Source organism: Scyliorhinus canicula, chromosome 1 (assembly GCF_902713615.1).
Source record: "Scyliorhinus canicula chromosome 1, sScyCan1.1, whole genome shotgun sequence".
Taxonomy (NCBI): domain Eukaryota; kingdom Metazoa; phylum Chordata; class Chondrichthyes; order Carcharhiniformes; family Scyliorhinidae; genus Scyliorhinus; species Scyliorhinus canicula.
Genome location: NC_052146.1, coordinates 28489200 through 28504493, shown reverse-complemented (window position 1 = coordinate 28504493; position 15294 = coordinate 28489200). Strand labels below are relative to the sequence as shown.

The window sequence follows — 15294 nt, the reverse complement described above, 5'->3', positions numbered from 1 at the left end:
GAGATTTACTAAGATGCTTTCTGGACTGGAGGGCATGTCTTATAAAGAAAGATCGAGGGAGCTAGGGCTTTTCTCAATGGAAGAAGGAAGAGAGGTGATCCGATAGAGGTGTACATGGTGATGAGAGGCATGGATAGAGTGGATAGCCAGAGACTTTTCTCCAGGGCGGAAATGGCTGTCACGAGGGGACATAATTTTAAGGTGATTGGAGGAAGGTATAGGGGAGATGTCAGAGGTAGGTTCTTTACACAGAGAGTGGTGGGTGTATGCAATGCACTGCCAGCGGAGATGGTCGAGTCAGAGTCATTAGGAACATTTAAGCGACACTTGGACAGGCACATGGACAGCAGTAAATTGAAGTGTGTGTAGGTTAGGTTGATCTTAGATTAGGATAAATGGTCAGCACAATGTCGTGGGCTGAAGGGCCTGTACTAAACCCGGTGACTATAATCATTGGGCAGCTATGGGCCAAAGACATAAGGCGTTTTAAATGGATTATTGGCTAATTCACTTGTGTTGTGTCTCCTGGGTATGTGGGGCTGGAATTGACCGCGCACTTGCCCAGGGTAGATTAACACTTGCCATTTAGCCCAAGCCTGGATACTGCCCAGGTCTTGCTGCATTTGGGCAAGGACTGATTCATGAACTGATTCCTGGTGCAAGGGCATTCACATTAAAAGGAACCACTTGTTTGCTCAAGGACAAAGCAGGCACGAGTTCAGAATAAAGTTTTTTTTATTACATATGAAACTAAGTCGTACAAAAAAATTTAATACCACAATATATTAATCTTACTGTGATCTGTATTTACACAGCTTGATAAGGGCTGTCTGGAACAAGCATCAGGAAAAGTCAAACCATCATTTAAATCACATCCTCTAACACAATGCTGCAACTGTGTTCCAAGTACAAACCAAACAACCGTCTTCTCCTGTGGGGTAGGGGTAGGAAAATCAGTAGCTCTCACACACCTAGAACTGTGACTAAACTCAGACGGTGTTTTTTTATACAACACAGATCATTCACCGAATCCTCATTCAGCATTGCAAATAAGTATTGTGGTGATTCATTTCTGCCGGAGGTGGATCAAGGCTTTCGGGATGCATTTCATCAAAGACCCTCAAATAGACATCAAGACAGATAATCGTCACCCATGCACCAGGAGTGATTATGAAAATGACCCAAAGACATCGAACATTTTTATTTCTATTCAGGTAAAATAGCTGAAACAGAATTAGCTCCATCACATCAACATAATACCATTATTCCAGAGGAGCTTCTTGGTGGATGCAGTACTGCTGGGTCAGCAATGACAGTTGACAGTTTATTCTTCCTGACCCCCCAAAATCCAATATTGTAATCCTAAATAATGAGTTATATTGCGTTGACAAGATTTGTATGCTACTTTATTTACCCACTAATATTTAAAAGTCTAAAGTTTGAATAGTTATACTTCCCCTATTGGCACATATTCAACTAAATTAAGGGAAAGTGTGCTTTCCCAACTTATTAAAGACTCCAAGTTGATTAATTCTGAACATGGACAATTTGATGTCAGATATTGTGCTTGATCCGATGTTCACATGACATTGACTACCTTGCATAATTAACACAAATTATTTTCTCCGTTATGGGGATGGTCAGAATTAGGGGAGCCAGAAAGCTTTGGTACAACTTCCTCCAAATACTATACTTTGGTACAATACAAATATTAAGATGGTCAATATCTGCTGTACTATTTCCCTTTCTAGATGAACGTTTTAAAATATCAGTACGATTCATCAATGCAGCTTCTGTGCATTCTGAAAACAACAATGCTTTAAATGAAGCTAGACCTATATAACATTTCAAAGTGTTCTCTTCCATCATGTTCCACATCCCTGCACCCACACCACAAGCCGCCTAAATTCACTAAGTACACTGACGCTAAATGAAACTGGAGTAAATGTTGAGAAGGTAGATTTGAAATCCAAACATACCCATTTGAAGCAATTTGGAACTTCGTTTTTACCTCTGCTCATTCCAATCAGACATTACAATGATTGGAGTTAACACAGGAAGCAGTCCATCAGTACAATGGAAACATTCCTATCGTCTTCAGATGCATACCTCTGGTCCCTATTGTGCTCAAGTCTAAAGGAACACTGATGTGTAATGAAACATAAACAATTTATGTCAGCTCCTGCTGAGTTATCCATACCAAATAATATCAATGACATTTCTGGGTCTGCTCCATTGCCTAGTTGCTTTATCCAGTAATTAGCTGGGCCACGCAGATCAGGAAAGTCGTAAATTTGATTTCTGGATTGTATTGATTTAGCTAATATTAGCTAAGTTGACATTAGGCCTCAAGTGTCCTGGGTCATGAGGGAAATACCAGAGTTCCCACTTGTAGTAACTATCCAGCAACCCTTGCTGGAAGAGCACATCTATGGAATCAAAGAGTTTTAGGCTCTGCTGTAACGGTCAAAAGTAAGAAACAGTTAGTCATCATTGGCCATCAATGCTTATTATATATAAACATATATAAATAGTCATTTGAATGAGATAACAAAAGGCAACAGTTTCTACAATAAGGCCAGAGCACCTTTCAGTATAGGAAGAGTAATCACTCAACCAAAACAAGTATTCTCATCTCTCGCCTCCATTATTTTGGGGTATTTCATTGTAATCCAAGTAGTTAAAATGTGAATGCCCAAAGGGAATCTCTCTTCCTCAGTGGACACCTTACCCAAACAACTGCATAGTAGCCTGGAGGCAGAATGTTAGTGATACCACTTTGCTTTAACCTTTACAGCAAGGGTAGCATCGTAGTAATCTTACTGGACTAGTAATCCAGAGACACAGTTTAATGTTCTGGGTAGAGAAGCACAAATCCCACCATGGCAGCTGGGAATTTAAAATCAAGAAATAAATCTGGATTAAAAAGCTAGTCTCAGTAATGGTGATTGCTGGAAGGACCATCTGGTTCACTAATGCCCTTTAGGGGAGGAAATTTGCCATCCTCACACAGTCTGACCTACTCAAAACAATGTGGTTGACTCTTAGCCTCCCTCTGAAATGGCCTGGCAAGCTGCTCAGTTCAAGGGCAATTTGGGATAAATGCAAGTCTTGCCAATGACACTCACATCCCAAGTACAAGGAGGGAGATGTTGAGTTGGAAAGTTGACTCTTTTGAGAGGGATCACCTAACCACAAGCCAATCAGGCAAGTAACATGTTATTGGTAGGCCTGCCACAGGGATCAAGACCCTCAGGGTGAGAAGTCCTGCCCATTAATCAATCAGAATCCAGCAGCTCTTTTGCTCAGCAATGCCAGTGGAGAGAGTATGGCTGCTGTAGAAAATACATACACTAGAGGCCCAGGATCACAGAGTGGCCAAGGCCCAAGATAAATGATGATGGAAGGGGTTTCATGAGGAGAGGGCCATAGGGGAAGTACAGGGTTTGACAGCAAGGGCAGGTTCTCAGTGGCCACCCCCTATCCCTCTTAATGCCAGTCTGAGTGCCCTTCAGCGAGCAACACCACCACTCCCCCACCTCCCAACGAGGCCAGAAGCTACCGACATAGGTTTGCTTGCTGTGCTCCCTGCATGGTGACAGACTGCCTGACATTGGATTAAAACCAGTGGTGGAAGGATGAGCCCCTTAAGTGGACATTAATTGCCCATTAAAAGGCCTCAACTGACAGCGAGTTGAGAAGACCGCTCCTGGACCTTCTGGGCAAAGACTTAACTGGGATGGATGCAGGAAAGTGAGAGAGAATAAAATATCGCCCCAATATAAACAAAATTGTTGCTGCAACATGATAATTCCAGCCATTATTTAAGATTTAAAATTCCTCCCTCATATCTGCTTTGTCCCAATCGCAAATTTAATTATTTTTTTGTTGCATACTGCTGACTATGAACTTTTATTTTAAATATTGATGCTACCCAATGCTTCTAATTTAAAATTCCATAAAGAGCAATTCTCAACATTACCTGCTTCCACACGAGTTTGGCTCTGAACAGGTTTGTGGTTGTATATTTAGGCATTGCATTCTATTTTCTATACCCTTGATTCCACAGTTTTACTATTCCAGTCAGAAATAAAATTATACTAATGGTCTTGTACTTTAGTAAAATCTATAATACCTTTCTGACTTGCACTAAGTCCAGAACAAATGCAGGCAATTAAAAGTTTGCAGAAGCAGAGACCTCAAAATCACATCTCTATTGAAAATGCTGTCAGGCCTCAAGAATGTTTCCATTTATATTGGTAGAATTTTGGAGTAAAAGCATGAAAAGTTACTTCCCAAGTAGGTGAGGTGTTATTCTCGCTTTCCCCCTGAAGGTTTAATTAGAAATGAATATGTTTGTTGAGTGGCTGGAGAGACCACTGCAACTCACTGGAGAGAAGACAGAGACTTTTTTAAAACCATTGTGCTAAATTAGTTCGACTTCCTGTTGTCTGCACGCAGTCTTATTTTTGTTATATATGAAGTTGAGTCATTCATTTGGAGAAATATAGAAGCATCACAACTTCAGTGTTAACTGCTATCATGCCCAAAAATAGTCTGGAGGAAATACACTGTTCCTTTCATCAATCGGACTTGTCAAAGTGTTGGTCAACTGAAATACTTTGCCCATTAATGAGTGCGCGTGGACAAGTTACAATACAATCTGCAACTCTATTTAAGATCACATCAACATTTCATTCTTGACCACAGTCTCACGACAGCACCAGGAGAGAGGTTGCATTATTCTGTCCCTTTCATTTGGCATTTATAGAACTGGGTTATTGCATCTATCATGAAAGATCGACTTCATAAGCTTTGTGCAAACATGTGCTTTTCTGCATATGGAAATAATAAAAGCAAACTAACTTTGCAATCTGTACTAAGTGATGTGAAGGCATGTCCTACAAGTACTTTGCTTCTCCACTGAATTAGAAGACATGGGCAGCATTCAAACTGCATTAAATGGTGGGATTGGAAAGTTGAAATATTAAAAGGTGACACTGATACGAAAGAAAATACTGCAGCTGCTGGAAACCAGAAATATAAACAGAAAAGGCTGTAAATACTCCGTAGTTTTCAACATCTGTGAAGAAGCAGAATTAATGTTCAAAATTTCACCAAAACAGTGGAGGTCCTGTTGTTTTTTATTTTTAATTTAATAAATTTAGAGTGCCCAATTCATTTTTTCCAATTAAGGGTCAATTTAGCATGGCCAATCCACCTACCTGGGTTGTGGGGGCAAAACCCACGCAAACACGGGGAGAATGTGCAAACTCCACATGGACAGTGGCCCAGAGCCAGGATCGAACCTGGGACCTCAGCGGCGTGAGGCAGCAGTGCTGCCCTGAGGTCCAGTTGTTGAGGTGGTTTTTTGGGTGGCCAGGACAATTGGGTTGAATGAGGGGCTTCACGCACAATATGGCAAATTGGAGACAATTAAGACAGGTGGAGGAGGTGACGAATTACGGATGGTGGGCGTGCCATCCACACTGCTAGACCAATCAGAGGCTGCCTGCTCTGAGCTTTAGCAGTGCTGTAGCAGCAAGGGTGGGGCACCTCCATTTTGAGGTGTCCTCAGAAGGGTGGGTGTTAAATAGATGTTCACATGGCTCAAGGTGGCAGGGAAATTCCCTCCAGCTGTAGTTTGAAACTATGGGGACGTAATTTGCTGCCCGTGGCCTTGCAGCAGGCGGCCTCCCCATACGGCATGGAGCTGCTCTGCCACTGGTAATATGCCAACCACCTGTGAAAGTTGCCCTTAATTGGGCCATCAATCATTGAAATTAGCTGTCTGCCTCGGGTTGGCAGATAGCCAAACTGCTGCTCTTCCCACTGGAGGTGGCTCTGTTATTGCTACCTGGGAGGCCGGTAAAATTCCATCCAATGTTTCAGGTCGATGACCTTTCATCAGAACTAGGAGAAGTTGGAGTTGGAGTAAATGGTCTCCTTTTGTGCTGTGAATAATTCCAAGTTTCTACATAATAAGTCACCTGAACACAGAGCTTCCTTTTGATCTTTTTCCCACCCTCCCCTTTTCACTCATTTATAACTTATTGGGCAGGATTTACTGACCACCCGGCTGTTTTTGGGTTGTGGAGTCGACCCGCCAGCGGGCCCCACCGTTGCCAACAGGAATTCCCGTTGACAAACCCCTCAATCGTCAGGAAACCCTTGCGCCAATGGGAATTCCCGTTGACAAACCCCTCAATCGTCAGGAAACCCTTGCGCCAGCGCGGGACCGGAATTTCCCGCCAGTAATTCCCACTGATTGTGTTTCTAACTTTTTCCAATTCCCATGAAAGGTTACAAACCTGAACTGTCAACTCTGATTCTCTGTCCACAGATTCTGCGAGATCTGCTGAGTATTTCCAGCATTTTCTATTCTTATTTCAGATTTCCAATGTCTGTAATACTTTTGTTCTTCTGAACTTGTTGGATGAATTGCTTTTCCTTGACTGCGCATCTTCTGTTCTGCTTTCAGATGATTCCTGAGTTGCCTCGTTTCACCCATCTCCGAACTCAGACCTTGAGAATGAAAGGTCAAAAGAGGGGTTCTGTCTGTACCACTTGGGGGCGGGGACATGGGGATTAACTGGTGCAGTGTACTGCTTGCATGTCTGTTCCAATACCTGCTCAATTTTCAGTTCAACTGATTTTTCCAGAGGGAACGAATTTCTCCAGCAATTTACCATTTTTTGATGAAGGCAAAAATTACCTCCAAGTGTGTTTGCCTAAACCTTGCTCGCATTTGAACTGAAAGCATACAGTCTGAGGTGCTCTAATGGTGAACAGGTCTTCTGGAGCAATGGTCTTGAAGAGGCAAGAGTTCTCAACAAGCATTTCTGAAGTTTCTGAGGCAGAAACTGTTGAAGCAATTAATTCCATCGCCAAACCAGTCAACTCAATTGATCTGTTTAAGGTGATATTAAAAAGGACCATTTGTATTATACGCACTCCTAAAAGAATAATGATGAATAATCACCCCCTGCACATAATGCAAAGCATGATTTGGAAACCAACTGGCAAAGTGCACTATTCAATTTCAAAGGTTATGAGACATAGAGCAATGATATCTGCAGAGAAGGTGGGTATTATACGGATGCCATGATGAGTTATTCATGTTGTATAATGGGATAGCTCTTGCAGTAAAAGTAATTATAAAGATCTTCAAGGTGGCATGATGGCGCAGTGGTTAGGCACTTCTGCCTCACGGCGTCGAGGAACCAGGTTCGATCCCGGTCCCGGGTCACCATGTGGAGTTCTTCCTGTGTCGGTGTGGGCCTCACTCCCAAAACCCAAAAATGTGCAGGTAAATTGGCCACGCTAAGTTGCCCCTTAATTGGGGGGAAAAAAGGAATTGGACATTTGTAAAAAAAAAAAGAAATAAAGATTTTCACAGTAGCCAGGCCCCAGCGGGGATGTTACACCAAATTGAACCTGTAAATTCTCCATACAGAGGTGAAAAGAAAATTCAGCCATCTCAGAGTTACACATTTCTTGGCCTCAATGTGAGAGCAGCATTGGCTGAAGTCCAAGAACACACTCTCTGCCTATCCTATTGCCCAGCAGAGACCCAGGAAAGGGACAAGCATTTAGGATGCTATGCTAAAAAACCCAATTGGACACAGCGGCCTTGCTTAAGAAAGGACTGAGGAATTGTACTAGTTAGAATTTCAGTTTGCTGTTTGATTTCACTGTTGTGAAGAATCAAACTAAACCCACATAGCTGAGTTGACAGATACACACATACGCCTCTAAACACACAGATAAATAAGCAATACATTAGTTAGTTCTTTGAAAATTGGCCATGTGTGTTGGTGACTACTTAATAATTAGATTTGGCACAGTCCAGCTTTGGACATCACTGTTTCAAAGTGGAATGCGATGCACTAAGGGATTGAACTAAAAGCATTAAACTGACTTTCTATGCAGCAACTAAAGAGCTCAATATGGGTTGAAATGGAGAAAAAAAATATTGGTGGTGGGAAGACAAGGAATTCCACACCTCATTATTAATTAAACATAACAAAGGACTCATTTATAAACAATGAATAAACTTTGATCAGATTGTAAAACTAAAATACAAAAAAAGGAAAATTTAGTGATTACAGATATCACATTCACCATCATCGATCTTTTGAAATATAAAATACCACAAACGTTATAATTTCATAAATTTACATTCAGAATAAAGGCTTAGAGAGACTTGCGCAACATTGGCGATTACCCAGATGTCAAGTTTACATACAAACTCCATTATTTCCAGACTTGGTAGCAATCCAAAATTCTGCAAGAAATTCCCCCCCCAGAAGTTCATCACCAGGTATGAAGAAGATGGCAACATGGCTAATACCTGGTCTCTAGGTGATAATGAAAACACATGCAAAACCCAAGATATTGTCTAGGCTGGTGAGTTTACAAAATAGGAAACGTCAATTTAAACAGTATGAAATCTAATCATGCTCAGCCCGTTCAATGGAGTGTGGGACAATTATGGCAACATTTCAAAATTAAGGTTCCCATCATTCAGTGGGATATTTTGGGAATGCACTGTACAATAGCAATGAGGCAATAAGAAGCTTCATTCCAGCCAAAAGACAACTAGGGCTGTAGTCAGGTTGAAAGAAAGAATTACAATGAATGTATATCGAGTCAGGTTGGTGTAGACAAGGTAGGGTTTCCATGTTTGCCTTCTTCGTTAGCTAGAAGCTGGTCCAGTGGCTCAAGTTTGAATTGGCCAAATAACCCAAAACCAAGCTTAAAAGCTCGAGTAAGGGGAGTATAAAGACAGGCACTTAACATAATCTCAGTGTGGAAGTTTAAGTGAGTACTTTGGCCAAAATCACAGGAATTTCACACTCCGTAAAGCTTTATTCTGAATGTTTCACCATAAAAAATATACAACATCCAGGCTTCCTCTCAGGAGCTCACTCTCATTTTAGTGCATTCTCTGAACATTGAGAAACAAAACCCAGATTTAACCACAGTTGTGATACAGCAGTAACCAAAGGTTCCTTTACAGAATGGTAGGAATGTAAACACATAGCACAAGATCTGTGGCAGTTCACAACCAGATAAGGTAGGGTGACTGGAAGCTTGCCTCAGTTCAGGTACTGAAAAACTGAAATCAAATCCTAGGAATTCAGAAGCCTTTTTAAATTGCATCACCAGCACAACGTTCCTTTCCATCAACAATTCATTAACTGTGTGTGGTTGGTCATGTATCTAATAGACTCAGGGGAATCCATCATAACTGTTAACAATGAAATATCCAATATATGCTTTATCATGATGCAGCCCCAATTTGACTGGGTGGAGCAAAGAAAAGAAGGCAGTAGAGGAAGAGAGCATATTCAGGATGCACCAGTAACATGTTCACTTCCTTTATTTTTCTATTTTACCTAGTAATGTAATAAAGTAATTATTACTAGGCCTGTAATAAAGGATATACTGGCTGAATATAGTGCCACACCCTCTAATTATTCTTACATTGTCTCCATTTTAATCAAGCAATTTCTTTTTTTTTGCCTTTCTGTAGATCCACCCATTGTGTAACATCGTCTGGGATGAGGGCAGACAGGTTACTTGGGTCCCAGCATCTGCCAATATTGGTACTTAGGAAGGGGTTGAGAGTTGGTTGACCAGCTGTCTGATATTTTATCCCAATGGATGGTGGAGCTCTTGACTGATACATGGTATTGCTTTCATTCAGATACTGTTTTAATATATTGGCACCTGTGTAAAAGACCACCAAAACCAGTCACCTTTGCAATGGGTATGGGATGACATCTCCACGTGAGGGGTGATGTCTATGTACGCGGTAATGTCTCGCCATGTGGAGATTCCGTTCTGTTGGGGTGGGAGGAGTATCAAAACAAACCTGGCTTTTGCATCTCTGTCACATCAATACTGTGCCACTGTGGATGACACGGTTGCACAGTGGTTAGCACTGCTGTCTCACAGTGCCAGGGACCCGGGTTCAATTCTGACCTCGCGCAACTGTCTGTGTGGAGTTTACACATTCTTCCCGTGTCTGTGTGGGTTTCCGCCCACAGTCAAAAGATGTGCAGGTTAGGTGGATTGGTAATGCAAAATTGTCTCTGGGTCGGGTTACAGGGATAGGGCCTAGGTTAGGCTGCTCTTTCAGAGGGTCGGTGCAGACTCAATGGGTCGAATGGCCTCCTTCTGCACTGTAGGGATTCTGTGAGACTTGTTAATTATACTGTTAAGGTTTGTTAATGTCAATTACAATGTTATGGTTAAATGAAGCAGGTGATGGGTATTAATTGTCACCCCCTCATTAACTTAATTTATTGATTTTGTTTTATTAGAAAGAACCATAAAAATTGGTGATAGCTGGGACACTGGTGGGAATCGGAAGAGAGTTAAAGAAAAGCTCTGAGTCATGGTTTTGGCTTCATAAATTGGTTTGGATTCTATTAACAGCACAGACCCAGGCCGTTACTTTGCTAACGTATGGAGACTACATGTTAAAAAAGTGTATGCGAGGGCAGCACGGTGGTGCAGTGGGTTAGCTCTGCTGCCTCACGGCGCCGAGGTCCCAGGTTCGATCCTGGCTCTGGGTCACTATCCGTGTGGAGTTTGCACATTCTCCCCATGTTTGCGTGGGTTTCACCCCCACAATCCAAAGATGTGCAGGCTAGGTGGATTGGCCACGCTAAATTGCCCCTTAATTGGAAAAAATGAATTGGGTATTCTAAATTTATTTTTTAAAAAGTGTATGCCAAGCCGCCCCATACCGGAAAATGGCCAGCCTAGCTAAAAACTGGGCTTTCCGGTACAAAACCGGATTCCTGGCCTTATGTCTTGTCAGGGCAAAGGGCTGGAGCTGGTTTAACTCACTGGGCTAAATCGTTGGCTTTTAAAGCAGACCAAGCAGGCCAGCAGCACGGTTCAATTCCCGTACCAGCCTCCCCAGACAGGCGCAGGAATGTGGCGACTAGGGGCTTTTTACAGTATCTTCACTGAAGCCTACTCGTGACAATAAGCGATTTTCATTTTTTTTCAGTCAGCCACATTTTCAAGTTTCAAGCCAGTCTTTTCCTCTCCAGATTTACAATTTGTTTACAAAGTCAAACCAAAAAAAACCCCCAAATATTTACACCGCGTTGTGCAGTTACTAAGTTTTAACAGGTTATTGCTTTTCTCCCTGCATCTGAAGGAACAAAATAATAAAAATAAGAAAGATTCCTCTACATTTTAAACAGGAGCACATTTTTTTTAAACAAGGCATTTTGCCGACCTGGCAGGTTGGCAGATATTTCAATAATTCATAAAACACAGGCGAATGTTGCTTGCAAAAAATCAGTATTAAAAGAGAACAGGTTTTGCCAATGATACAAGTACTTTGCACAGATTTGTCAATATCTAGCCCATCAAATTGCGACATACCAGTCAGTCACACTGGCATCCCTGTCATGTTCTGTTGTTTACATTTTATAGAAAACCGATACACTGTCTAGTTCTTCTTAACAAGAGTTCAAGAGGAGTGAATGAACTAAGGATTCTACAAATCAATTCTAGGTGCACTAAGGGGGAATAGGGAAGCGATCAGTGGTTTGAACTTACTCTCCTGATGTACATACTGCTATGTCCATGGCCCCAATGATATCAAAATGTATATATGAGAAGGAGCTCACTGTCGTATTATTATGAAAAAAGATCACCCAGAAAGGTGATGCAAACCTGTTTAAGCTAAGGAATTGATCTTTAGAACTTTCTTTTTGTTTTAATACCATGAGCACCATAGCCTCAGTAGTACACAAACGGATGAGCAATGTAGGGTAATCGCAGTCAGGTGACTGGTGAATTTCATTCCAATGCATTCAGTTCATCTGCTCTTTGTATTAGAACACTATCCAAGAATTTCCCGAATAATTGTAGCTTCGGGAGGCAAGAGTGGGCACGTACACCCAAACTCCGGGGTCACTTTCCCTCCGCATGTACTACATCTATCTTCACTGAAGCACTGTGGAGAGCACCAGCTCAATCACAGCTGTTAGATTTTATTTATTATTTATTTTAAAGTGACATTTCTTCGGGTTTCAGGCAATGAACCCTAGCATCTGACAAAATAGAGCATTATTCTGATTCATTATGAACTTTTAAGCAGCCTATTCACAAATTACTATGGGAAGGCACCATGCAGGTAGCGAGGCAGGAAGCAACAGCAGCAGCACATGTTTTTTTCTTTCTTTTTAAAGTTGGTGGACAATTAAGGCTCGTATCAGACTCATTTTCCTCTTGAGACTTATTCATTCATTCTTCTGTAAAACAAAATACACCAAACATTTCAGTAATGGAAAGAAAACTCACTAAAATAGGGGCTATTCCTCCAGTCCATGATTCAAAGGGGCATATTTTTAACAAGTACACACACGTCTAGTCAGTCAATGGGCACAGTTAATGCATCCATCACACAGCACTATTTCCGTTCTCAACACGGAAATACACTAGTGTTTCTTCTCAACTTGTCACTTGTGCACACCTGTTTGGCAAAAGGCTGCAGCTACTGGCACAGCAACACTAGGGGGAGCACCTCCCACAGCCACTCTCTTGCAAGCGAACACACCAGCCGAACCCAAATCCTTATTTTCTTGCAACGAGGTAACTGCACCTTGTCGACAGTCAATCCCTTTTCTGATTCTAGGGTTCAGCTCCAGAGCTCTCAATAAGACAGATGCTTGGGTGGCCTTGGAGAGGGCACACACAATGTCCACTGCCATGCTATAGAGGTCTTCAGTGCCCAGTGGCAACAGACAGACTTGTACAAGCTGATAATGTTCTAGTTAAATGGTGGAGATCCCTTTGGTTATGTTGGGACTCAGAGTACAACACATGTTTAGGTCATGAATTTGTGGGCTTTCGTTTTGCTGGTTCCAGTTTTGATAAATCAGAGGGCAGCAGAGCAGAGCTACTGATCAGCTGTTCTGGGAAAATTTGCATACGTGCAGTGCGGTCAGCCTAATTTGAAGGTGGCTTGTGGAGGGGCTGTTGTCAAGTGACAGTTAAACCCATCAGAAAACTTCATCAGTGTTTCCCACCCTACCTCCTCCTCTAACCAAAAAACAACCACGGTTGTTGGGAAGCGGGAGCAGGGGCTTGTCGTGAAGGTGAGTGAGTGCCTTTAAATTTGCTTACCTTTCAGCGGGCGCAGGGTTTGAGGGCAGGGTTTGAGGGAATATCAGGTAAGCTCTTCCTTTCTTTTTCTTTTATTTTTCTTGTTTTTTGTTTTGTTTTTAATCTAGAGGTGATGTCAGGGAAGGCAGTACAATGCTCCTCCTGCAGAATGTTTGAGGTGAGGGACGGCGTCAGTGTCCCTGCTGATTTCATCTGTGGGAAGTGCACCCAACTCCAGCTCCTCAGAAACCGTGTTAGGGACCTGGAGCTTGAGCTGGATGAATTTCGGATCATTGGGAGGCAGAGGGGGTCATAGATAGGAGCTTCAGGGAAGTAGTTACACCAAAGACTAGAGATAGATGGGTAACTGTAAGAGGGACTGGGAAGAAGCAGTCAGTGCAGGGACCCCCTGCGGTCGTTCCCCTCAGTAACAAGTATACCGTTTTGGATACTTGTGGGGGGGACGACTTACCAGGGGTAAGCCATGGGGTACGAGCCTCTGGCATGGAGTCTGTCCCTGTTGCTCAGAAGGGAAGGGGGGAAAGGAGTAGAACATTAGTAATTGGGGACTCATAGTCAGGGGCACAGATAGGAGATTTTGTGGGAGCGAGAGAGACTCACGTTTGGTATGTTGCCTCCCAGGTGCAAGGGTACGTGATGTCTCGGATCGTGTTTCCCGGGTCCTTAAGGGGGAGGGGGAGCAGCCCCAAGTCGTAGTCCACATTGGCACTAACGACATAGGTAGGAAAGGGGACAAGGATGTCAGGCAGGCCTTTAGGGAGCTAGGATGGAAGCTCAGAGCGAGAACAAACAGAGTTGTTATCTCTGGGTTGTTGCCCGTGCCACGTGATAGTGAGACGAGGAATAGGGAGAGAGAGCAATTAAACACGTGGCTACAGGGATGGTGCAGGCGGGAGGGATTCAGATTTCTGGATAACTGGGGCTCTTTCTGGGAAAGGTGGGACCTCTATAGACAGGATGGTCTACATCTGAACCTGAGGGGCACCAATATCCTGGGGGGGAGATTTGTTAGTGCTCTTTGGGGGGGGTTTAAACTAATTCAGCAGGGGCATGGGAACCTGGATTGTAGTTTTGGGGTACGGGAGATTGGGAGTATAGAGGTCAGGAGCACAGATTTGACTTCGCAGGAGGGTGCCAGTGTTCAGGTAGGTGGTTTGAAGTGTGTCTACTTCAATGCCAGGAGTATACGAAATAAGGTAGGGGAACTGGCAGCATGGGTTGGTACCTGGGACTTCGATGTTGTGGCCATTTCAGAGACATGGATAGAGCAGGGACAGGAATGGCTGTTGCAGGTTCCGGGGTTTAGGTGTTTTAGTAAGCTCAGAGAAGGGGGCAAAAGAGGGGGAGGTGTGGCGCTGCTAGTCAAGGACAGTATTACGGTGGCGGAAAGGATGCTAGATGGAGACTCTTCTTCCGAGGTAGTATGGGCTGAGGTTAGAAACAGGAAAGGAGAGGTCACCCTGTTGAGAGTTTTCTATAGGCCACCTAATAGTTCTAGGGATGTAGAGGAAAGGATAGCGAAGATGATTCTGGAAAAGAGTGAAAGTAACAGGGTAGTTGTTATGGGAGACTTTAACTTTCCAAATATTGACTGGAAAAGATATAGTTCGAGTACATTAGATGGGTCGTTCTTTATACAATGTGTGCAGGAGGGTTTCCTGACACAATATGTTGACAGGCCAACAAGAGGCGAGGCCACATTGGATTTGGTTTTGGGTAATGAACCAGGCCAGGTGTTAGATCTGGAGGTAGGTGAGCACTTTGGAAACAGTGACCACAATTCGGTGACCTTTACGTTAGTGATGGAAAGGGATAAGTATACCCCGCAGGGCAAGAGTTATAGCTGGGCGAAGGGCAATTATGATGCCATTAGACATGACTTAGGATGTGTAGGTTGGAGAAGTAGGCTGCAAGGGTTGGGCACACTGGATATGTGGAGCTTGTTCAAGGAACAGCTATTGCGTGTTCTTGATAAGTACGTACCAGTCAGGCAGGGAGGAAGGGGTAGAGCGAGGGAACTGTGGTTTACCAAAGAAGTGGAATCTCTTGTTAAGAGGAAGAAGGAGGCCTATGTGAAGATGAGGCATGAAGTTTCAGTTGGGGCGCTTGATAGTTACAAGGAAGCGAGGAAGG

The 15294-nt window shown here is 43.0% G+C and overlaps 1 protein-coding gene across 1 annotated transcript in view; it reads right to left on the bottom strand.

Moving 5' to 3' along the window:
* Positions 1 to 720: 720 nt before the first annotated feature.
* LOC119953538 overlaps positions 721 to 15294 on the bottom strand; it is a 298044-nt gene continuing 283470 nt past the window's right edge. The window contains exon 12 of the mRNA XM_038777951.1: positions 721 to 12287. Within this exon, the coding sequence (XP_038633879.1) occupies positions 12276 to 12287 (12 nt within the window). The 3' untranslated portion in view covers positions 721 to 12275. The remainder of the gene's footprint in view (positions 12288 to 15294) is intronic.